The sequence below is a fragment of the Colossoma macropomum genome, unplaced genomic scaffold (genome assembly GCF_904425465.1).
Source record: "Colossoma macropomum unplaced genomic scaffold, Colossoma_macropomum, whole genome shotgun sequence".
NCBI lineage: Eukaryota > Metazoa > Chordata > Actinopteri > Characiformes > Serrasalmidae > Colossoma > Colossoma macropomum.
In genome coordinates this window covers 712,834-739,094 of record NW_023496024.1, presented here as the reverse complement: position 1 = coordinate 739,094, position 26,261 = coordinate 712,834, and the positions used below count along the sequence as shown (strand labels likewise).

The following is a 26,261-nucleotide window of genomic DNA, read 5'->3' as shown; positions in this document are numbered from 1 at the left end:
TTATATGTTGTTTTATTATATCTGTCATTGTTTTAATTCTAATATATTGTAAAATTAATATTTAATACTTATATTTAATAATAATGAGCTCTAAGGTTTTTTGTCAAAGCACCACTTTGTAACTTTTCAATAAAAATGCAAAACATTTAAAAATACACTCAGGTGCACTGCAGGTGAGAGGTGCACTGCATTCTGGGACTCCTCACTGTGCTCCTCTTCGCCCTCCCAATTGGCCCATACCCTTAGTTTGGTGGTGGCGACCCAATAGTAGAGTCAGTGTTAGAATTAGGTATAGTAGAGTCAGTGTTAGCATTAGGTACAGTAAAGTCAGGGTTAGCATTAGTAGATACAGTAGAGTCAGTGTTAGAATTAGGTACAGTAGAGTCAAGGTGAGGCATAGACAAAGTAGGGTCAGGGTTTGCATTAGTAGATAAAGTAGGGTCAGCGTTAGCATTAGATGCAGTAGAATCAGGATTGGCAATAGATACAGTAGAATCAGGATTGGCATCAGGTACAATTAGGATAGGTTTGATATTAAGTGCAGGAATGTAGGTATTGGCACTGGATCCTGTGAGGATCCTGTTTTATGCCTTTGAACAGTTATAAAAAGTTTAGAACTATTCTTGATCTTGAAACAGTAGAGTTAAGGTTAATGTTACTTTCAGTAGGGTCAGGGTTAGCATCAGCCACAATGGAGTCAGAGTTAGAATTAAATACAGTAGTCAGAAGTCAGACTTCTCGCTTCATCAGTGTACATGGATGAGATGAGAAAATTTGATATGTGAACCAACTGATTGTTAAAACAGTGCTAAAACAAAACTGCACCCAGTGGTTTACTACACCTCTGTAGCCACAGAGAAATGCTGTGTTATTTAGCTTGACAAACATTGTTTCCCATTGGACAATAAACCAGTACACAGAACTGCATTAACACTGAGGTTTGAACAGCCAAAGAGAGGCTTAACTGCTAGATGTGGCCCTCTTAGCATGCAGTGTCTTTCAGAGAGTCTGTAGGTGGAGCGTCTGAGGCTGCGAGTAGGTTAGCATGGTTCCTCCGGATGTTCTGGGTGCGTTGATAACACCAAAAGGAAAATCCAATTATCAACACCACAGTAACTACAGCACAGATAGCGATGATGATCAGCTTGTAGTCCACTGAAGAAGACACAAAGGAACAGAACATCAGCTTCACTTTCACAGATTAGATCTACACATACAGTGGTTACACGATCTTTACACTCACCTACAACGTTAACCCTCACAGTCACAGAATCAGAGCCTTTGTCGTTGTAGGCAGTGCAGCTGTATTGACCCTGATCTTCTGACCCGACAGTACTGATGATGAGGATGGAGGAGTTCATGAGGTTCATGTTTCCAGGTGAGCTCCAGGTGTACTGAGGACTGGGATTACCATGTGCTGAACAGTTCAGGACCAGCTCATCACCCCTAATCACAGATACGACACCGCCAGAGGGCCTTGATATGCTGGGTTTATCTGACGAGAAACAGAGAGAGCACTGTGGGACAGAGATTATGGTTTATTCTTTAATAGAGATTAAGTTAAAAATTAGTACAGGAAACTCCAACAGTTCAGGTGCAATCATATATTTTTTATATATGATTGACGCAAACCTTTTACAGCATATAATGATGTAGTATTAGAGTCCTGGATTTGCCTGACTGGAAAAAACTAACTGAAATATGTAGATATAAAATCTAACATTTCTTCTTTGTGCTGTTTTCTGTTGAACATTTTCAGCTTTTGGCAGACGCTCTTAGCCAGAGCGACTTACAGTTTGATCATTTTCTACATGTAGGTGAAGGTAGTGTTAGGAGTCTTGCCCAAGGACTCTTATTGGTATAGTGTAGGGCACTTGCCTAGGCAGGGGATTGAACTCCAGGCTACAGTTCTGTTCACAGGTGTAATAAACTCACAGTGTACTGTAATTTTCAGAGGTTCTGATGTTCCCACTTGTGGTTGTTGGAGCTGCTCCAGCTTCAGTAGAGCTGCACACTGATACTGGACTCCATCTTCATCACGGCTGGCTAGGACCTCCAGTGTGGCCGTCACATCCACGCTCCCTTTCTGTTTTTTAGAAATACTGAAGTTTCCATATGACATTTCAGTGACTGTTCTGTTTTTATTCTGGTCCACTTTGGTCCACTGTACAGTAAGATTCTGCACCGGTCCTGTATTCTTAATCTCACACTTCAGCTTCATCATCTGACCTTCTGACCACACGTTGGACACAGAGCTTAAATTCGTAGTGTGTGGATGCTCTGCAGAGAGAGACAACATCCACAAACAGTTCATATTTCAATTCAATTCAAGGTTTATTTTTATAGTTCTGTTTTACCACAAGTACTTTCACAAAGCAGCTTTACAGAGAATCCAGGTCTAAACTCCAAACTGGCTTTGTCCAGGGCGACTCTACTGTAGTCCTCCAATGAAGACACAAGGAAAATGAACACCAGCATTCTTTATCACTAGGGCCCTACCAAATTCACAGTCGTGAAAATCGAGTCACAAAATGAGCCAATTCCTGTGTAATAGACAATTTCCTGTGAAATTCAAGACTTGAGGTGGGTTTGTGTTTAGTGATTTGACAATTTTGATTCACAAAGCACTGAAATGCCTCATGTTCAGTGGTTAATATGTACTATGAAGCATTCTTAGCAATCCTACAGCAAGCATATGAGTTAGCAATGGGTTAGTCATGATGTCCAAGATGTCTAAAGTAGCAAAAAAACAACACTACTTCAGAGAACAGAGTAAATGAGTTTGAACAAAATGTTTTACCCGCTGATGATGGTAAATTATTTTGTACTAGTTGTTGTGTCTTGTTAGATTACACCCAGCGAGCAACGGTTCAGCACCACTTGGAGAGTAAAACTGATCTTCACAAAAAGAGGGCTGTTGGAAAAGAGCCACAAGAGGGAGCCAAGAAGAAAAAGATGATTAATGTTGAAGAAAAGAACTGAGAGCACAGAGGCTCACTATTTGGCAACTGTGGAACTCGCCAACGTAAACGTTCCACTGAAAAAGCTTGATCACACCAAACTAAGAGACCTTCAACACAATGTCAAAATCACAGGAGGTTTACCAAGAGCAAATAAACTCAGACAGGACTACTTTCCCAGGTCTTTTAGACACAGTTTGAAGAAGTGAAGTCACTCACAAATTCATGTGATTCTTTTTGAGTAATTTCGGATGAGTTTACCAGTGAAGAGGTCAAGTATGTTTTGCAGGTTATTTTCAGTTTCATGTTGGACAAAGATGAGGATGTTAGGAGTAGAGCTCTAAACGCTGTGCTGGCTGATTGGGTTTACAATACCACAGTTTCACAAGCCATAATTAAAACTCTCACATAATAAAGTGCAGATTTTAAGGTTTGCTTTCATTACTGACAAAGTAACCTATGTGATAAAGTCCTACAAATCTGTCCTGCAAGATCTCATGCCAAATTTAGTGCATATCTTATGCAATGCACACCTTATTTCTCTGGTCATCTAGAGTCGTTGAGTTGGTAAGCTATGTCAAAATGGTCATCAAGCATTGCCCCAGTTGCTAACTATGCATTTCGGCAAACCATCAAAGAAAAGACAAAAAGGAAAAAGTATGGGACAAATTGAACTGCCACCTGATCCGGTGATTGCATGGTGGAACTTGTGGTTATGAGGGTTATGAGCAGTACAGTACCACACAGCTCATCTGGACATTTACACAGAGTTTGTGGATCAAGACCTTGTACTGATACCCTGAACACAGGCATTGATGGAAATGTTAAACCAACACCAGCTACACCAGCGGTCAATGTCCTACACCAGCGGTCAATGTCCTACACCAGCGGTTGGAAACACACAACTCTGGAGCCGCATGCAGCTCTTTTGCTGCCCTGTTGTGGCTCCACAGCTGAATTAGATTTGTAGGTAAAAATAAAATAATCCTCCTTTACAGTAAAATAAAGCTCTGCTGATCGTTCAACACAGTTTAACAATAAATGGTCTTAAACTCTGGAGTTAATGTAGAACTGCTGATTCACCCTTTAACCCTATGCAGATAACAATCTCGCCTAGCTAGTAGCCAATGAAAATGTGAAGAGAGAGATTTAAGATGAACATCGATAATTTGGAGATGAATAGACTTATTTGCATTTATAATCACTCCAGCTGGTTTCCTGATACATTTAATCTGCAGCGAGACACAAACACTAAAAAGTCATGAGGCTGCAGTCAGTGTCTCATTTTCTGGCTTCTTGTTTGCATTGTCCTGTTCCACCTTCAACGGTGCAGCAGTTTCAATCTGGCAATGCAGGCACCCTTTAAGGAATGGGAAAATTCAAACAAGAAGCTGGCCAAAGACAAGCTGACTTCAGTCTCGTTAAAAAACTGAACGTTGAGAGACATTTTACAAGGAACTGTTCTACTTCTGCCTAAAAGTTTCCTGCTGGAGATGTGAGAAAAGAGATTGTAACTGTGCTAAAGCTTAAAGCGGAGCAAAGTAAGTCTGTGTTTTCGTTTTATTATATTTTTTAGTCTATACTACATACCCAGCTGTCACTGTGTCTTAAGATGTCTTGACAATATTTATAAGATGTCTTGAGACATTTTCTTATGCCAAGACATCTCAAGAACGTCTTAAGACGTATGAGTGAAGACACGATCTTTGTCTTGAGACATGAAAGTTAACGTCTTAAGACAAAGAAGTAATTATTTTGTGTGTCTTGAAGACGAGGCATGACTTAAGACATCACTTTGTCTTAAGACGCAGAGATGTTGTGTCTTAAGACAGTTCAGTTGAGTCCAAAGAGTGGTCCATTACCAAAAGTCCTGTGGTATGAGTGTGATATTCCTGTGGTACTGCCAAACTGAAAATTACTACTGAGGATTACCAGGATTACCACAGCACTGCCTAATGTAGAATATAATGAGAATATAACTATATAAGAGAGAATATAAGTATGTCCTCAAGAAACAGCCTGCTGTAATCTTATGGTTTTTGTGTGATATTGCTAAAAGAACATTCACTAAGGTTTTACTTGCTGTACTTTTGTGATTCTTTTTTTTTTGTATGTTTTGTTTTTTGATTATTGCAGAAATGTGTTTACAGTCATTCAATTCTTAAACAATTACCTTACCTTAAAATGTTTAAACTCATTTCCTTATATCAGTGAAGTTCATGGTAGAATAACTTTTGATTTATCTCCATTGGTAAATGTTACAATCACAGTCAGTCACAGCCTTTGGCTCATTTGCAGAAAGCATGCTATGATTAACACAACATTGATCTATTTTCAAATGTACAATTGTAACCAGAGACAACAAGCTAGGAACCAAGATAAAACAACTTTGAGCTAATAGGAAGTAAATGTACTTAACAGCTAACCTGAGTACTTTAGAGATCTCATACCACCAAAACTTAATGCAGAAAAAGCCCTTGGTTTACTCTCTCCAACATCTACACTCCTGTTTATTTTCTTAAGCAGAGCAGGGCTGCCCACAGTTAGACCATTAGGACTTTTAATTTGGCCCAACAGAAAAAGAAAAAACTTTTTATATACCATGTATAACTTTCAAAATTATTAACTCCAGGTATTTGGAAAACACAAACAGATGTATGTGGGTAGTAATTGTCTCGTTACATACAATTACATAATAAACAGATTTTTGTTTAAATGTCCAACTTCATACTTTGACTTTAATATATTAAGACATGGCCTCCAGTGATGCTGTATGATAATGCTGCACAGCTGTCTCGTGTATTTCAAGAGTTTGCAGTTTTCTATTCTGTGTCTAGATTAAAAAAACAAACAAACAAAAACAGAACAGCTCAGTTCATTCAGTACAGAGAGGCGCGAACCGGAAAAAGATCTATGGGAGGTCAAACAAAAGACTGGCGGGAGTTTAGACCAATCAGAGCGCGGGACTCCGCCGCTGGGACGTTCGGTTTTGAAGCGCGAGCGCTCTCCGCCGTTCCTCCGTTTGAAGCCGAGCGCGACCGTTACAGCCGTTACAGTGAGCGAGTCTCTCAGGTCGCTACCGCGGGCAGTTTATCGAGTTTGTTTAGCGAGTGTTAATCCTCGATAAGACAGTCTCTTACACTCCTTACTGAGACAGCGCCGCCTGCCGGGTGACGCTTTCAGCTCCACAAACGAGGAGTTTCAGCTGCGTAGCTGACTAAAGTTAACTGACTGGACCGAGTGGAGTGGCGACTGGAGTCCCGACTGCAGCGGTCAGACTCTGCTTTTAAAAGGTGAGTAGGGACAAAATGAGAAGCAGCCTCACTGACAGTCAGCTGGAGTAAACTTTAATTTCTGTAACGTTATTTCTGGGTCGATCTGCCGAGTGAAGACACCAGCGTTAGGTTAGCGTATGTAGCTAGCTAGCGGCTAAGGGGCGTGTCTGTTTACGCCTCGCGGCTGCGTCAGATGCCGCTTAGCACGCGCTCCAAATGAAAGACTGCCTCAGAAATAAATCTAAGACTGATCACAGTGCAGCAGGGTCAGCGCACTGATCACAGCGCAGCAGGGTCAGCGCACTGATCAACAGCGCAGCAGGGTCAGCGCACTGATCAACAGCGCAGCAGGGTCAGCGCACTGATCAACAGCGCAGCAGGGTCAGCGCACTGATCACAGCGCAGCAGGGTCAGCGCACTGATCACAGCGCAGCAGGGTCAGCGCACTGATCAACAGCGCAGCAGGGTCAGCGCACTGATCTGATCACAGCGCAGCAGGGTCAGCGCACTGATCACAGCGCAGCAGGGTCAGCACACTGAGCAACAGCGCAGCAGGGTCAGCGCACTGATCACAGCGCAGCAGGGTCAGCGCACTGAAAAATACAACAATGAAACTGAACACAGTCCGTCAGTCTGTGTAGTTCAGAGAGAGTAGTAATCATCTTAATTTGCTCAGTTACATTTACTCCAGTAACGTCTCGGTGGATTTGTACTTTCTAGAGTATTTTTAAAATGTATTATCTGTGCTTTAGATGTTTTACTGGGCTACATTTATTAGTAATATATAATGACCAGTTTGTTTTGTGTTTTTCATTGTTATGCCTTACTGTTGTTGTTTTGCTGCATTTACCTCATGTGTCTGTTTTGTTTTAGATGTTTCTCATCAGAAATCATCTGAAACTGAGCAACTGGTGAGACTCAAGTTTTAATTTTTTAAATAAAACTATATGAATGTCAGACAGATGTTTAGATTTGGTGGGTATTTCAAACAAATATATTTCATGAAGTATTTATTGTAATACAGAAGAGCAGAATGTTTAGGTAAAGCTGGGTTACAGTACTCAAATATCTGCACTTTATTCATTCAGTTTATTAATATGTTATTTGCCATTACAGCTGTGTTCAAAATATCGATATGGCAATATCACCAACACTGTATCAATATTTATGAATTTACTTCTTCACAGTGCTTTAATGTGTAATACTGCAAGTCTCAGACCCCTACAATTTATAGCATAAAGCATGTGGTAAACATGATCTAATAGAGTTCAGCTCTTATTAATAATCATTTCATGTAATAATTCTCTGTGAGAGAGATTAGAGGCATTGAGCTCTTCAAACGCCTGGTTCTTGTCACTGCCACTGTGAACAACTCTGACTCTGTAAGTTTTTCCACAGTGGAACATTTTGTATCAAACTATTTTTTTGCATCTTAATGATGAAATTGTGCTTAAAAATCATGTAATTCTCCTTTAACACAGCTTTTAACAGATACAGATATCAGTACTAAGCTCACACCTGCCTCAGCTGCAAATGATCATTTCTGTCACGTGTTGACTTTGGCATGTTAGAGGATGAAAACAATAGAATTGTGAATTATCTAATCAACTTTGTTGTTTTCAATCCTTCCAAAGGAACATCCTCTCTTTGGGCCTCATCCAGTATGGTGGCAGTCCATATCATTCTCAACACTCAACTGTGCTCTTACACAAGTGGCCTCATCCTGATGCTTCTTTCATTACACTGAACATCATTGTCTGAACATCAGCTATGCGTGTGAGCTGAGTGCCACGCTGGAGTTCATGCATAGGTATTATTTAAAGCCTTGTCACATTTCTTTGTGTACTAAATGCCTGAGTTGATTTTAGATGAGTAAAATTATGTATACTGTACATTATATTCTACTTATAAAGAGAATATATAATGCTTTCCCTTTTATTTACTGTGTTATGTAGCTTTTTGTGCATGTAAGATTCAAAGCTGAAAGTATCTGCCAGAGGGAGAAACTCTCTCCCACAGAAACCACTTTTCTCAGCTGCCTGAGGGCTGGAGTTCCCAGCCCTTTTCCTTTGTTACAAGATGATGTAATCCCATAACACAATCCTTATTGCCCACCTACCAGCGAGCTTGGTATGCCCTCACACAACGCAACGCATCTACCGGAGGCCATGTATTGGCGGAACCGCTCTGGTGCTTGATCAGTCAGAGCCAAGTGAGCGAGCTAGCTAATCTGAGCATACTGGGCTCATCAGGAAGGAGGGGCTTAAAGACACTGGAGCTCTAACAGAGCGTTTCAGACAGAGGGTGGGTGAACAATTACAGTATGAGAAAAATAATGTGTTTCTGGAACACTGAAGCATGTAAATGTATTATAGTCGACCCCAAAAATAAATTTATGAACATTGGAAATTAGCATAACAGGTCCCCTTTAAATTCAGCCTGCTTGTGTACGCAGATCCAAAAGTAATTTCAAATTTATTGTCTTAAAATTGATTTTTTAACAGATGCATTTTCCTCATATCTCTGACAAAGAAGACCAACACTGAGAAAAAACAGAGGAAGAAGCGACGGGCTGTGAATCTGACAGCTCTCTCACTCATCACGGATTTAACTCTGAAAGGAGAGATCGGTAACATTAGCAGTGCGATATCAGTAATGTTAGTGTTCAGGCATTACGGCATGGACATATGCACACTGAGTTATCTGTGTCCTGTTTCCTGTGTCCACATATGTCCACATAAAATGTCCACAGCTTGGCTCTATTCCAGCTCCCAGCACATCTGTGTCTGGTATTAATTGTTTGACAGCTGATCATTATCTGGCTCAGGTATGTTAGGAGTGCTGCTGGGGTTCAGACCTCTGTATTACTCTGTTGGTCAGTTTTTTTTAGTCCATTTGAATTTGTCTTAAAATAGTTTCCCATCATTTATAATTGTTCATAGTACTATATTGCTAATAACCTCAGCATAACTTATATACGGAGTAACAGCAGACCTTAAAATCAGATTCATTGGTTTGTGGAACTGTGTATTTATTGCAGTATATTTCAAATTTCTATACAAAGTCAGTTAACATGTTTTTCTCTGTCTGTAGAACATATCAAGTGTGATGACGCTATTGTACTGTGCATATACACAGTTGTAAAAACAATAACTGTAATCTATATTTTTGAAAGCTATGTGGGTGCTTTTTCATGGGCTATGCTTTGGATTGAGTAAATTATTTGAATATAGAAGTATTCTGAATTTTTAACAGATTAACAAGGAAATACAAAATTGTAAAAAAGTGATTTTCCATACCCCTTTAAATTACATTACTGTAATTCATGCATACTTATTACTGTTCTTTGTTCTCATTCTTATTATTATTTTAAAAGTTGATAAATGATACCTTCATTAAAAAATGAAGCAACTGTAAAATAGTAATTGTAAAAAAATGTTTAACACATTTTTAAAACATTAAGGGTTAATTACTATAAAAAGGTATTTAAAAGAACTGAATTAGATTTTTAAATTTTGCAGCAACGCTGTATTACAAAATAGTTGCATAAGAGTCTTCCCTCACACTACCACCATGTTGAAGGCATGGTCTGAACTCACAAATAAATTTTCACTGATTCCATAAACTTTTCTAATGCAACAGAAACATTTAAAGGCGAATTCCAGGTTTTTGTACACTTGATTCTGTCATTGCGATGTAAACAAGGTAATTTAGTGGTTTCATATAAAATGGTTATTGTAGTGAAAGTTACAGACTGGGAACCATGTGCCTATTATTATTATTATTATTATTATTACTTTTGTTGTTAAATTTGTTCTGAAATGTATAAATGTACTATGTACTAATGTATGTAATGCTTGTATGTCAATAAAATAATATACAATGTATATATATTAAAATAAGTGATACCATTATGCATCCTACATAGAACAAAAAAATAAATAATGAAAAAAATTTAATTACTAGAATTTTTGCTATAAATAATGTTACGTTTTAAAATTCCCTTAAAAAAAATTAAAAGTAAAAGATTTATTTAAAAAAAAAAATATAGGTAAAATTTAAAAATACGTATTATGCATCCTACATCTTGAGACATCTTGGGATGTTATTATTGCCAAGACATCTTAAGATCCGTGTCTATAGACACGTCTTAAAGACATGTCTTCATTTCTTAAGACATGCCTCAAGATGTCCTAAGACGTCTTCATAATGTGTCTTTAGACATATCTTAAGACATCCCAAGACATGGTGATGGCTGGGTATGAACGTATATACGGAATAACAGCAGACCTTAAAATCAGATTCATTGGTTTGTGGAACTGAGTATTTATTGCAGTATATTTCAAATTTCTACACAAAGTCAGTTAACATGTTTGTAGAACATGTCAAGTGTGATGACGCTATTGTACTGTGCATATACACAGTTGTAAAAACAATAAACAATAAGTGTAATCTATAATTTTTGTAAGCTATGTGGGTGCTTTTTCATGGGCTATGCTTTGGATTGCAGAGTAAATTATTTGAATGTAGAAGTTTTCTGAATTTTTAACAGATTAACAAGGAAATACAAAACTAAAATACTGATTTTCCATTAATTCCTTTAAATTACATTACTGTAATTTATGCATACTTATTATTGTTCTTGTTCTCCTTCTTCTTATTATTATTTTAAAAGTTGATAAAATGATACCTTCATTAAAAAATGAAGCAACTGTAAAATAGTAATGGAAAAGAATGTATTTTTAACACGTTTTTCCCACATTTTTTAAAACATTAAGGGTTAATAACTATAAAAAGGTATTTAAAAGCACTGAATTAGATTTTTAATCTACAAAATAGTTACAAAATAGTTTCATAAGAGGTTCCCTCACACTACCACCATGTTGAAGGGATGGTCTGAACTCACAAATAGATTTTCACTGATTCCATAAGCTTTCCTAATGCAACAGAAACATTTAAAGGCAAATTCCAGGTTTTTGTACACTTGATGTAAACAAAGTCATTTAGTGGTTTCATATTCATGTTTTGAAATGTATAAATGTAGTATGTACTAATGTATGTAATGTTTGTATGTTTATAAAATAATATACAATATATATATTAAAATAAGTGATACTATTATGCAGCCTACATAAAAATTAAATAATGAAAAATTAATTACTAGAATTTCTGCTATAAATAATGTTACGTTTTAAAATTCCCTTAAAAAAATTTAAAAGTAAAAGATTTATTTAAAAAAATGTAGGTAAAATTTAAAAATACGTATTATGCATCCTACATCTTGAGACGTCTTGGGATGTTATTATTGCCAAGACATCTTAAGATCCGTGTCTATAGACACGTCTTAAAGACATGTCTTCATTTCTTAAGACATGCCTCAAGATGTCCTAAGACGTCTTCATAATGTGTCTTTAGACATGTCTTAAGACATCCCAAGACATGGTAATGGCTGGGTGTGTAGTACACCAGCACATACTGAGCCATATTTACAGCCAAGATGATAAAATGGACATAATGTCGTGGCTCACAAGGTGGATTGATTTTTGTTGAAAGGACAGAATGACTCTTCTTAACCTTTGGGCTGCCAACCTATATCCTACATGATCCTCACCCACACAAGAGCAATGCCGCCTCTGCGTTTGACAGAAACTGTAGGTCTACAAACACATTGCACAAGACGCAGACAAATTGCCAGTGTTAAGTTTTTGGGAAAAAAGTTTGAGTTCAGACTGCAACATCTGGCAAAACTAGCATGGCACTGCCAGTCAACCCCAACCAATCCTGTGGATGCAGAGAGTCTGTGTGAAAACATGAACATGTACTTTTGTCTCTGAGACAGAGCGTGAAGCCTAGCAGCACTGCTGAATGTTCTAGGCTTCATTCAGCCATTTAGTCTGGCTATGCTGTGTATAGTAAATAGCATTCTTAGCAATTTACAGGGTATTAAATGACTGCTGTGAAATGTAGTACAAGAATCTGTGGAGTCTGTGATTCTTGGAAAACAACGTCTGTGAAATTAAGCTCATTTTCCCATGAATTTAGCAGGTCTCTACTTATCACATATTAGATCTTCACATACAACGTATAAATGAACTTTACACTCACCTAAAACATTCACTGTAACAGTCACAGAATCAGAGCCTTTGTCGTTGTAGGCAGTGCAGCTGTATTGACCCTGATCTTCTGACCCGACAGTGCTGATGATGAGGATGGAGGAGTTCATGAGGTTCATGTTTCCAGGTGAGCTCCAGGTGTACTGAGGACTGGGGTTACCATGTGCTGAACAGTTCAGGACCAGCTCATCGCCCCTAATCACAGATTCGACACCGCCAGAGGGCCTTGATATGCTGGGTTTATCTGATGAGAAACAGAGAGAGCACTGTGGGACAGAGATTATGGTTTATTCTTTAATAGAGATTAAGTTAAAAATTAGTACAGGAAACTCCAACAGTTCAGGTGCAATCATATATTTTTTTATATATGATTGACGCAAACCTTTTACAGCACATAATGATGTAGTATTAGAGTCCTGGATTTGCCTGACTGGAAAAAACTAACTGAAATATGTAGATATAAAATCTAACATTTCTTCTTTGTGCTGTTTTCTGTTGAACATTTTCAGCTTTTGGCAGACGCTCTTAGCCAGAGCGACTTACAGTTTGATCATTTTCTACATGTAGGTGAAGGTAGTGTTAGGAGTCTTGCCCAAGGACTCTTATTGGTATAGTGTAGGGCGCTTGCCTAGGCAGAGGATTGAACTCCAGGCTACAGTGTACAAGGTGGAGGTCTTACCCACTACACTACACCAACCATGCCACAAATATGTAAAAGACATGTAAATACATGTAAAATCCCTGCTTTCTATAATAATTTGCATTTAACTCCCGTTTCTACTTTTGTGGAATTGGGTTTGTACATATTACAGCTGATGTTAGCTAGCTAGCTAAACCGCTTGCATGTTTCCATGAAGACAGTGGGTGACTCTGTACTGGTGAAGGTAGTATCTGGACTACAGCACTGCTACACAGTTCTGTTCACAGGTGTAATAAACTCACAGTGTACTGTGATGTTCAGAGGTTCTGATGTTCCCACTTGTGGTTGTTGGAGCTGCTCCAGCTTCAGTAGAGCTGCACACTGATACTGGACTCCATCTTCATCACGGCTGGCTAGGACCTCCAGTGTGGCCGTCGCATCCACGCTCCCTTTCTGTTTTTCAGAAATACTGAAGTTTCCATATGACATTTCAGTGACTGTTCTGTTTTTATTCTGGTCCACTCTGGTCCACTGTACAGTAAGATTCTGCACCGGTCCTGTATTCTTAATCTCACAATTCAGCTTCATCATCTGACCTTCTGACCACACGTTGGACACAGAGCTTAAATTCGTAGTGTGTGGATGCTCTGCAGAGAGAGACAACATCCACAAACAGTTCATATTTCAATTCAATTCAAGGTTTATTTATATAGTTCTGTTTTACCACAAGTACTTTCACAAAGCAGCTTTACAGAGAATCCAGGTCTAAACTCCAAACTGGCATTGTCCAGGGCAACTCTACTGTAGTCCTCTAATGAAGACACAAGGAAAATGAACACCAGCATTCTTTATCACTAGGGCCCTACCAAATTCACAGTCGTGAAAATCGAGTCACAAAATGAGCGAATTCCTGTGTAATAGACAATTTCCTGTGAAATTCAAGACTTGAAGTGGGTTTGTGTTTAGTGATTTGACAATTTTGATTCACAAAGCACTGAAATGCCTCATGTTCAGTGGTTAATATGTACTATGAAGCATTCTTAGCAATCCTACAGCAAGCATATGAGTTAGCAATGGGTTAGTCATGATGTCCAAGATGTCTAAAGCAGCAAAAAAACAACACTACTTCAGAGAACAGAGTAAATGAGTTTGAACAAAATGTTTTACCCGCTGATGATGGTAAATTATTTTGTACTAGTTGTTGTGTCTTGTTAGATTACACCCAGCGAGCAACGGTTCAGCACCACTTGGAGAGTAAAACTGATCTTCACAAAAAGAGGGCTGTTGGAAAAGAGCCACAAGAGGGAGCCAAGAAGAAAAAGATGATTAATGTTGAAGAAAAGAACTGAGAGCACAGAGGTTCACTGTTTGGCAACTGTGGAACTCGCCAACGTAAACGTTCCACTGAAAAAGCTTGATCACACCAAACTAAGAGACCTTCAACACAATGTCAAAATCACAGGAGGTTTACCAAGAGCAAATAAACTCAGACAGGACTACTTTCCCAGGTCTTTTAGACACAGTTTGAAGAAGTGAAGTCACTCACAAATTCATGTGATTCTTTTTGAGTAATTTCGGACAAGTTTACCAGTGAAGAGGTCAAGTATGTTTTGCAGGTTATTTTCAGTTTCATGTTGGACAAAGATGAGGATGTTAGGAGTAGAGCTCTAAACGATGTGCTGGCTGATTGGGTTTACAATACCACAGTTTCACAAGCCATAATTAAAACTCTCACATAATAAAGTGCAGATTTTAAGGTTTGCTTTCATTACTGACAAAGTAACCTACGTGATAAAGTCCTACAAATCTGTCCTGCAGGATCTCATGCCAAATTTAGTGCATATCTTATGCAATGCACACCTTATTTCTCTGGTCATCTAGAGTCGTTGAGTTGGTAAGCTATGTCAAAATGGTCATCAAGCATTGCCCCAGTTGCTAACTATGCATTTCGGCAAACCATCAAAGAAAAGACAAAAAGGAAAAAGTATGGGACAAATTGAACTGCCACCTGATCCGGTGATTGCATGGTGGAACTTGTGGTTATGAGGGTTATGAGCAGTACAGTACCACACAGCTCATCTGGACATTACACAGAGTTTGTGGATCAAGACCTTGTACTGATACCCTGAACACAGGCATTGATGGAAATGTTAAACCAACACCAGCTACACCAGCGGTCAATGTCCTACACCAGCGGTTGGAAACACACAACTCTGGAGCCGCATGCAGCTCTTTTGCTGCCCTGTTGTGGCTCCACAGCTGAATTAGATTTGTAGGTAAAAATAAAATAATCCTCCTTTACAGTAAAATAAAGCTCTGCTGATCATTCAACACAGTTTAACACTAAATGGTCTTAAACTCTGGAGTTAATGTAGAACTGCTGATTCACCCTTTAACCCTATGCAGATAACAATCTCGCCTAGCTAGTAGCCAATGAAAATGTGAAGAGAGAGATTTAAGATGAACATCGATAATTTGGAGATGAATAGATTTATTTGCATTTATAATCACTCCAGCTGGTTTCCTGATACATTTAATCTGCAGCGAGACACAAACACTAAAAAGTCATGAGGCTGCAGTCAGTGTCTCATTTTCTGGCTTCTTGTTTGCATTGTCCTGTTCCACCTTCAACGGTGCAGCAGTTTCAATCTGGCAATGCAGGCACCCTTTAAGGAATGGGAAAATTCAAACAAGAAGCTGGCCAAAGACAAGCTGACTTCAGTCTCGTTAAAAAACTGAACGTTGAGAGACATTTTACAAGGAACTGTTCTACTTCTGCCTAAAAGTTTCCTGCTGGAGATGTGAGAAAAGAGATTGTAGCTGAGCTAAAGCTTAAAACGGAGCAAAGTAAGTCTGTGTTTTCGTTTTATTATATTTTTTAGTCTATACTAGTACATCAGCATATACTGAGACATATTTACAGCCAAGATGGTAAAATGGACATAAAAATGTTGTGGCTCCCAAGGTGGATTGATTTTTGTTGAAAGGACAAAATGGCTCTTCTTAACCTTTGGGTTGCCAACCTATATCCTACACGATCCTCACCCACACAAGGTCCAGTTAATTTCCAAAAATGCCACCAAGCTAATGGACTTGATCACTTGGTTTGAATCTTGACCTGTTTTGATTCACAAGGCATACAAAAGATTTACTCTGCGCAGCAACAGAGTTGAACCAAACCCTCTCTGATTGCTCAGAGTTAAACACAAGAGCGCATCACTTGTTTCCCTGCATCATTCAGATGATCAGGCAGTATTGCTGCTATGGAGATGAGTCAAATGAGAGCATCATGCAAAGTAGTCTTCATCAACCAGCAGCTGAATTCCTGAAAGAAGTGCAGATTTTTGATCCTGCACATGATCTCCAACAGTGGATTTAAATTCACTGAGCAATGCCGTCTCTGCGTTTGACAGAAACTGTAGGTCTACAAACACATTGCACAAGACGCAGACAAATTGCCAGTGTTAAGTTTTTGGGAAAAAAGTTTGAGTTCAGACTGCAACATCTGGCAAAACTAGCATGGCACTGCCAGTCAACCCCAACCAATCCTGTGGATGCAGAGAGTCTGTGTGAAAACATGAACATGTACTTTTGTCTCTGAGACAGAGCGTGAAGCCTAGCAGCACTGCTGAATGTTCTAGGCTTCATTCAGCCATTTAGTCTGGCTATGCTGTGTATAGTAAATAGCATTCTTAGCAATTTACAGGGTATTAAATGACTGCTGTGAAATGTAGTACAAGAATCTGTGGAGTCTGTGATTCTTGGAAAACAACGTCTGTGAAATTAAGCTCATTTTCCCATGAATTTAGCAGGTCTCTACTTATCACATATTAGATCTTCACATACAACGTATAAATGAACTTTACACTCACCTAAAACATTCACTGTAACAGTCACAGAATCAGAGCCTTTGTCGTTGTAGGCAGTGCAGCTGTATTGACCCTGATCTTCTGACCCGACAGTGCTGATGATGAGGATGGAGGAGTTCATGAGGTTCATGTTTCCAGGTGAGCTCCAGGTGTACTGAGGACTGGGGTTACCATGTGCTGAACAGTTCAGGACCAGCTCATCGCCCCTAATCACAGATTCGACACCGCCAGAGGGCCTTGATATGCTGGGTTTATCTGATGAGAAACAGAGAGAGCACTGTGGGACAGAGATTATGGTTTATTCTTTAATAGAGATTAAGTTAAAAATTAGTACAGGAAACTCCAACAGTTCAGGTGCAATCATATATTTTTTTATATATGATTGACGCAAACCTTTTACAGCACATAATGATGTAGTATTAGAGTCCTGGATTTGCCTGACTGGAAAAAACTAACTGAAATATGTAGATATAAAATCTAACATTTCTTCTTTGTGCTGTTTTCTGTTGAACATTTTCAGCTTTTGGCAGACGCTCTTATCCAGAGCGACTTACAGTTTGATCATTTTCTACACGTAGGTGAAGGTAGTGTTAGGAGTCTTGCCCAAGGACTCTTATTGGTATAGTGTAGGGTGCTTGCCTAGGCAGGGGATTGAACTCCAGGCTACAGTGTACAAGGTGGAGGTCTTACCCACTACACTACACCAACCATGCCACAAATATGTAAAAGACATGTAAATACATGTAAAATCCCTGCTTTCTATAATAATTTGCATTTAACTACCGTTTCTACTTTTGTGGAATTGGGTTTGTACATATTACAGCTGATGTTAGCTAGCTAGCTAAACCGCTTGCATGTTTCCATGAAGACAGTGGGTGACTCTGTACTGGTGAAGGTAAGTATCTGGACTACAGCACTGCTACACAGTTCTGTTCACAGGTGTAATAAACTCACAGTGTACTGTGATGTTCAGAGGTTCTGATGTTCCCACTTGTGGTTGTTGGAGCTGCACCAGCTTCAGTAGAGCTGCACACTGATACTGGACTCCATCTTCATCACGGCTGGCTGAGACATTCAGTGTGGCCGTCACATCCCCGCTCTTTCTCTCCTCTCCAGAAGAGCTGAAGTTTCCATATGACATTTCAGTAACTGTTCTGTTTTTATTCTGGTCCACTCTGGTCCACTGTACAGTAAGGTTCTGTAAGGGACCCACATTCTTAATCTCACACTTCAGCTTCATCATCTGACCTTCTGACCACACGCTGGACTCAGAGCTGATCTTCACACTGTCTGGACGCCCTGCAGAGAGAGGTATTTTAAAATGTATCTAAAAAGTGCTTTTTACAACAGGCATTTTCACAGAGCAGCTTTACAGAGAATCTGTGTTTCAGCCCCAAATGAGCATCACTGAGAGCAACAGTGGAAAGAAAATCTCTCTAAGATCAAGAGGAAGAAACTCTGAGAGGAAGCAAGACTCAAAAGGGGAACCCATCCTCCTCTGGTCAACACATGAATTGATAAACAACAGTGAAAATTACATTGACTTGTTAGGCTAGGCAAACTAACACTCGTTGATTAGGCAAACTAATGTTAGAAGGATAGGAAATGTAGCATTATCTAGAACATAGAAAAAGGAAAGAACTGAGTCTGTCATTGGACAGGAGTGCTTATATTAACTAATGAGAGCTGATGACTGTTAAAGGCCTCTCAGTCTAACAAATGAGAACCAGATCAATGAAAACCGATGATTACTGTTAGAACCGTATCCCAGTGATCAGTTCTGTGGTTGGAGCGTAAATCCACAGTAAACTCTGTGATCAGAGGGAGGATCTGTGTAAGGCAGTGAGTGGAAAGAGGAAAAGCAGCTTTCAGCATTTCAGCACTGCAGTACTGAGGAAACTGCACAGGTGGGATTACTGTACTCACTGTAAAGACTCAGATGGACCCTCTTTTTACATTGTTCTTTATTCGGCACTGTCAGGAAACAGAACAACTCTCTTCCGTTCACCTCCCACTGTGTCAGACCGGGTGATCTCCACATCACACTGGTTTCACTGTCTGTTTGAACAGGATTAATCTGAGACTCCCAGCCCAGAATGTGCTGTGATGAAGGTGGTTTGGATGGTATGGAGCAGTTGAGTTCAACAGGTTCTCCGTACTCCACCAGCAGGGACTCATGGGAAACAGTGAGTGTTGAACAGCCATCTGTCAATGAAATCATAAAGCACAAAAACACAGTTAAATACCAATATGTCATAATGTTTACATCCACAACAACAACATAGCAGAGTCTGATTACACACAGACACATCAGACTGGTTTAGCATCTACAAAATCTCCTAATGTGAGTAATGCCAGAGCTGCAACGCTGCTGGTTTCCTTACACTCCACTGCTCAGTCAAAGTCTTTTGAATTCACCAGACTAGCAGAGCGTCTGTCAAAATTATTCATAACAAAAAAAGTTGATCAAATTGCTGGATATAAAAATCACAAAGACAATAATGTAAACATAAACTGATCAAGAAGAATAAAATGTAATAATAAAAATAATAATGATAACAATAGTAGAGTTAAATCAATAAAATTATGAGGAAATCAAAATGTTAGTGTAAAAACTTCCATCACTCCTTTCAGTTCGTCTCATTTATCGTCCTAAACTGAGAACACTGGGGCTTATGATATAGACACACCATGCTCAAATGACTGGGCTCAGAATATGGTTCTAAATCTGATTCAGAGTCTGAGTCAAATTCAAATTTTAAATGTGATTCAGTCATCAAGCACTTTCTCACAGAATCAGATTGTGAAACAGAGAATAAGAATTGGAAACGAATTCTGATTCTGATTTGGAGTCATCTAGTAGTTTCTGACTCACAGAATTAATTCTGTTATACCACAAACACTTTAATGCTGCATCTGGATTTGTTATTAATAATAGTCACTAATGCACTTTGTGCTGCAAAGTACACATCGGCAGTGCACAGCTTTGTTTACATCCGGGATCATCCTGCAGGAGATCCTAGTGCATCTGAGGTCTTGCAAGCCGTCCCAGGGGTGCAAAGCCAGAGCAAAACAACAGGTAAAGCAGAGAGGTACACACCTGTGATCCGTCAGTGATTACAGGCAATATGAGATCTCTCTCAAACAAAATGGATGAATGAACACTGTTAGCTCAGAGTCAGTGGGAATTCTGGGAAGGTAGGTTTATGTGTTTTACTGAGACCTGGCTGCACAAACTGATTCCTAAAGCTAGTCGAAGGCTTTCAGGTGGTTAGAGAGGACCAGAACAGCGCAGAGAGTGGAAAGAGAAGAGGAGGTGGATTGGCACTGTTTTTCAACAGTATTTGATGCAATCCAGGTCACATTACTGTAAAGGAACAATTATGTACCCTGGACGTTGAGCTATTAGCAGTTAGCATGTTATCGCAATATTGGTGTACATCCCACTGTCTGTTGTTGCTGCCTTTGTGTGTAACATCACCCACAATGCGACGGGAGGACTACTGGGGACTTTAGCCATGCCAATCTTTCCTGCATTCTACTCACATTCACAGTCTGTCAGGTTCATCACCTGGGAACACAGGACACTGGACCTGCTATATGACAATGTCAAAGAGGCCCATGCTAGAGGACCCCATGCTAAGGACATGAATGGTTGCTGTGTAACAAACTACATAAAATGTATTTGTAGACAATACTGTGCCATTCAAGGCTGCGTTGGGTCACTAGCAATCTGAAGGCACCACTGAACAAGAAGAAGAGGGCTTTTAGGGCTGGCAGTAGGGATGGTGTGAGAAGCATGCAGAGGAAGCTGAAGGTGAGAATTAGAGAGTGTAGGGAGGACTACAGGAGAAAAATAGAGAGCAATCTTCAGAGGGTTGAGGTGAAAGCTTGGTGGGACGGAATAAGGAAAGTGTTTCACTATAAACTGCCTTGCAGTCAGCAGACTGAGGAGAGCTGGATGAGGGCAAATGAGCTGAACACTTTCCACAATAAGATTGGTAGTGGGTCATTCACCAATACATCACCTGGGACATCACCGCATCTCGCCCTCCCTTTGTGTCCTCCTCAGCCCCAAAACAATGATCACCCCCAGTGCCCCCCCCCCTTTCCTCATCCAGACCTCTACACCACAGCTGATCAGGTGAGAAGAGAGGCACAATGACTGAGTGCAGGAAAAGTGGAGAGCCCTGGTGGTGTCAGTGCTAAAGTGCACTTTTGCAGGTCTTTTCTTTCTACAGCTGTCAGACTGTTCAACTCTGCACTCTAATTCATTTAATACTGTACATCACTGTATCATCTGCACTACACTTGCTTATTCTGCTCTGGTCATGCTCTTTTGCACAATACTGTATGTTACAGAAGTTCTGCAATGGGTTTTCTGTGACTGACATAACTCTGACATAAATGTTTATAAATGCTTATTCTAGTAGGTACCATATTTATCCTAACAGGTGTCATTTGCCATAAAGGTAACATTTGCAAATTTTGATCAAAGTTAGCTAAAGTAGCTTTTATGACAGGTTACTTCTACTGAAATAAGCATTCATAAATAGTTCTATAGTGTTATATCAGTTGTCATGAAAAGCTTGTGTATATCTTATTTTTATTTCTGTCTAATTTATGTCTATTTTATTTCTATTTTTATTTCAACCTAATAGCTCCAAGTTCATGTGCAATTAGGCATCTTGCTACTTTAACACTGCAATTTTCCTTTGGGATCAACAATCTACAATATCTATCTATCTATCTATCTATCTATCTATCTATCTATCTATCATGAAATGAATTTCAATCCAAGATGGCACTGCGGGTGGCAGCCATGGTGAGACATACGTTTTGAATTTATTTTTGTTTGTTCATGTACTGTGAATTCAGTCAGTTGGAGCAGAAAACAGTTGCTTAACTTCAGGGACAATGTTTCACTTGATATCATCAGTTTATTCAAAACTTGTCTGGTCTCTTAACATTCTGACTTGAGGCTGACATGTAAATTTTTTACATATTGTTGTTGAAGATCCAGTGTGAGGATGTAACTCCACCAAAGAGCAGGGCGGATCAGAGCGTTACATAACAGAAAGAGTAACAACCACAGACTGACACACAGACAAACACACGTGTCTGAACACACACTCAGACTGTACTGCTGTGTGTATGAGTGTGTGTGTGTTTGTGTGTGTAGGGTGAACACTAATCCTTTCACTGTTCTGAGGCTTTTCCTTTATATTGGAAACAACCGAATAAGCCACCCTGCTTTATAATAAAAGGCAAAACGTAAAGATCATTTTTTTTCTTTTTGCAAATTGAAAATACAAGATCACATACAAACACAAATTTGGTACAGACGGAAAGTTTAGAATCTGCATGTTGCAAACAATTTCTCCCTTTATAGTTACTGGGGTTAGTAGAACACAGAAGACTGGAACTACCATAGGTAAAAGCCTGAAAGACACCTCCAAGAGGAAGATCTCTAAACTCTGGCACTACCAAGATTAACATGATAACATAATACCAAGACTGGCATTACCAATCAAAGCAGCCCTAAAACTCACACTACCAAGAGTACGAGCCCTAAAGACCAGCACTTTCAAATCTAGCAGCAATAAACACCGGCAGTACCAACAGTAAGGAGGCCTAAGGACTGACACGACGAAATCTAAGAGCCTTAAACACTGAAAGTAACGAGAATAAACCCCATAAAGTCTTGCATTTTCCACAGAATTTCTCCTCTTGTTTCAGTGAAGAGTTAGTGATATGTAACCTTAGCTGACAGGAAACTTTCTATGCCATCATACTCCCCACTCACCCTCCTACTCCGTGTGTACTCACCAGTGTGTGTGTATTCCACATACACTCCCATCACAACCAAAAACACAGGCAGAACACACACTGTCATCCTGAACCAACTCCAGAACTCCACAGAGTGGAGAAAGGAGAAAGGAATATTAAACACATCAGATTCCACAATTACAAATACAGCCTCCCAACTGACCACTCACTGACCACTCCTCACTCACTTCCTCTCTTTCTTTATCTGACTGGCACGTCCAGAACCAGATTCCTGTGTGTCTCTGTGTGTGTGTGTGTGTGTGTGTGTGTGTGTGTGTGTGAGAGAGAGAGAGAGAGAGAGAGAGAGAGCACGCGAGAGAGAGAGAGCGCGAGAGAGAGAGAGAGAGTGCGAGTTTTCACGGACTAGTAAATCATTTCCTGATACACACACTGATGTAAAAAACGCCCAACCCTTAAAATTTCCCAACACTTCAATCTGTGGATCAGGAAGATCAAGAAACGAAGGAGAGAAAATATAAGAGAGAGTGTGTGAGTGAGTGAGAGAGAGAGAGAGACAATGCAACCCAACTGTCAGAAATGTTTGGTCAGACTGTCAGAGGAAAAAAAGCTCTTAAATGACCAAAAAGTGCAAAATGTAAGCAATAAATTGTGTTTCCTAAATTGTGACTGCATAATTTAAGCAATTCCTCAGTATTACTGGGCTGTTGCTCGTTTGTTACTGTGGTATTTGAGGCAGTTCTTAGGTGGCTGCTAGGCTGCTGCAAGGATACTGCTTGGTGGTTGCTAGGGCACTGGTAAGCAGTTATGAAGGTATTCAAGGCGGTTGCATGGTATTATTTAAGGGTGCCTCACTGCTTCAGCTAAGTTGTGTCTAGACAGTTCCTATGTCATCCTAAGTGGATGCTAAGATGTTGCAAGGTGGGTACTGTAGTGTCTTAGGTAGTTGCTAAAATGTCATTCCAAGTGGTCGTTAAGGTGTCTCTCAGCAGTTCATGTGTTATCCCATGTGACTGCTAGATTGTTTTTATGTGGTGGCTATAAGATTGGAAGTGGTTGCTATGTTATTCCAGGTGGTTGCTAGGGTGTTCTCATTTAGTTGGGTATGGAATTTTTCTTGGTTGCTAAAGTACTGCAATGTGTATAGTAAAGAACGGGTAAAGGGTGATTGTGAGGGTATTGGCAGGTGATTACTTTGTATTTTTACTCTATATTTTCTCTATAAGACTGGCTCCACTTAAAAGTATGAGCCCTACAGATTGCCTACCAAGAGAAAGAGACCTGGTCTGACACTACCAACAGAAAAGGCCCTAAAGACTGACACTACCAAGAGAAGGAGCCCTAAAGACTGACACTACCAAGAGAAGGAGCCCTAAAGACTGACACTACCAAGAGAAGGAGCCCTAAAGACTGACACTACCAAGACATAAAGCCCTAGAACATCTTCAATGTCAATGATTTTTTATTACTACAGATTTAAACTACTGTTTTGCAGAATTAATAAATGTAATGCCACTATGTCAGTTATTGTGAACATGTTATGCATGAATGCAGCAGCACGGCTCGTCTTCAATCTCCCCAAGTTCAGCCACATCACTCCACTGCTGCGCTCCCTTCACTGGCTTCCTGTAGCTGCACGCATCAGATTTAAAACCCTGATTCCTACAAAGCCAAAAATGGACCAGCCCCTCCCTCCCTGATGGCAATGGTCAAAACTCAAACTGCATCTCGAGCCCTTCAAATTTCAAGTACAGCTCAGCTCGACTTGGCATCCTTCAAGACGCGTGGAAGACGAGCATCAAGACTTTTCTCTGTCCTGGAGCCCAGGTGGTGGTATGTATGGTACTGCACTTATTGAAAGGTCTTGTATTGCATTTATTCTGTTTCTTTTTCTCTGGGTATCAACACTGACTTTTGTTTCTAGCAGTATCTGAGCACAGGGGTAGTTTGTACTCTAATCTATTTGTAACTAGCAAATATACTTTTTCTAAGTCGACAATAAAGCACTTTTGTAAGTTGCTCTGGACAAGAGCGTCTGCTAAGTGCATTAAATGTAAATGTAAAAACAGTGTCTATGTGACTCTTTAACACTATATTTAGTCAAAGTCTAATTTCATTGCTCTGATTCCTGCTCGCCCGCGAGCTCTGACTCCACCCTAAACTCAGTCTGTCCTTATCACTGCAGTGAAAGTGAAAGTAAGCGGAGCCGCAGTGATGCTGCAGCTGGATAAAACTTCAGAAGAGCAGCTTTGGTAAGACATTCTCTCAGACTGTATCTGATTTCTGTCACAGTGGAACAGCCGCAGTTTAGAAATATATTAACATAGTAACTAATTTCAATCATGTTTTCAGCGAGTAATCAGGTAAACATGTTTTCTGTTCAAAATGCAGAGAAAAGCAGTGAGCTCTACTGCCCTCTCAAAGCTGCAGTACTACACTCTCACAGCCACACCGTCAGAACTGCAGTACCACACTCTCAGAGCCGCAGTACTGCACTCTCAGAGCCACACTCTCAGAGCCACACTCTCAGAGCCACACTCTCAGAGCCATACTGTGGAGAAGGGGGCATGGCCGGGTGTTGAATGCAGGACGGAGAAGCCGGTCTGGCTGAACCAGCGGGCTAAGTAGCTGATTATGTTCACCTGTGCCTTATTTCTGCCAGCCTACTTACAGCCTTCTCTTCCTTCAGTAGGTGGCAGAGCCCAGAGAGAGAAGGAGACCTATGAAGGTGTGAGAGCTGAGCTGAACTGAACCGAACCAGAAAGAAAGAAAAGAAAGGACTGAAAAGTCCCAGCGAGCGTCTTGTCTTACTTTGTGGGCTGAAAAGCTGAGTGTTTTGCGTTGTGTGTAAATAATAATAAAAGAAAGCTCTCCGTCTTCACACCTGCCCCCGGCATCTTTCCTCCACCCATCGTTAAAGCCGCACCCTCAGAGCTGTAAACTCAGAGCCGCACCCTCAGAGCTGTACCCTCAGAGCTGTAAACTCAGAGCCGCACCCTCAGAGCTGTAAACTCAGAGCTGTAAACTCAGAGCCACACCCTCAGAGCCACACCCTCAGAGCTGTAAACTCAGAGCCGCACCCTCAGAGCTGTAAACTCAGAGCCGCACCCTCAGAGCTGTAAACTCAGAGCCGCACCCTCAGAGCTGTAAACTCAGAGCTGTAAACTCAGAGCCACACCCTCAGAGCCACACCCTCAGAGCTGTAAACTCAGAGCTGTAAACTCAGAGCCGCACGCTCAGAGCCACACCCTCAGAGCTGTAAACTCAGAGCTGTAAACTCAGAGCCGCACGCTCAGAGCCACACCCTCAGAGCCACACCCTCAGAGCTGTAAACTCAGAGCCACACCCTCAGAGCTGTAAACTCAGAGCCACACCCTCAGAGCTGTAAACTCAGAGCCACACCCTCAGAGCTGTAAACTCAGAGCCGCACCCTCAGAGCTGTAAACTCAGAGCCGCACCCTCAGAGCTGTAAACTCAGAGCCGCACGCTCAGAGCTGTAAACTCAGAGCTGTAAACTCAGAGCCACACCCTCAGAGCCACACCCTCAGAGCTGTAAACTCAGAGCCACACCCTCAGAGCTGTAAACTCAGAGCCGCACCCTCAGAGCTGTAAACTCA

General features: G+C 40.3%; 2 protein-coding genes across 2 annotated transcripts; one reads left to right on the top strand and one right to left on the bottom strand.

Moving 5' to 3' along the window:
* LOC118804052 (carcinoembryonic antigen-related cell adhesion molecule 20-like) lies at positions 1–22,865 on the bottom strand. The gene is made up of 9 exons (XM_036564659.1): positions 22,687–22,865; positions 18,784–19,062; positions 17,812–18,156; positions 16,861–17,112; positions 13,291–13,635; positions 12,341–12,592; positions 1,936–2,280; positions 1,244–1,495; positions 1–1,155 (listed from the first exon to the last, which is right to left on the bottom strand). The coding sequence occupies exons 1-9, from the start codon at positions 22,751–22,753 to the stop codon at positions 983–985; spliced, it is 2,310 nt and encodes a 769-aa protein (XP_036420552.1). The 5' UTR covers positions 22,754–22,865; the 3' UTR covers positions 1–982.
* Positions 14,077–14,784, top strand: LOC118804058 (CGG triplet repeat-binding protein 1-like; the record flags this gene model as incomplete). The annotated part of the gene is given in 2 exon segments (XM_036564667.1): positions 14,077–14,331; positions 14,333–14,784. Coding segments are annotated over 2 exon segments (447 nt in total), but the record flags the coding sequence as incomplete, so codon positions are not given.
* Positions 22,866–26,261: the final 3,396 nt, after the last annotated feature.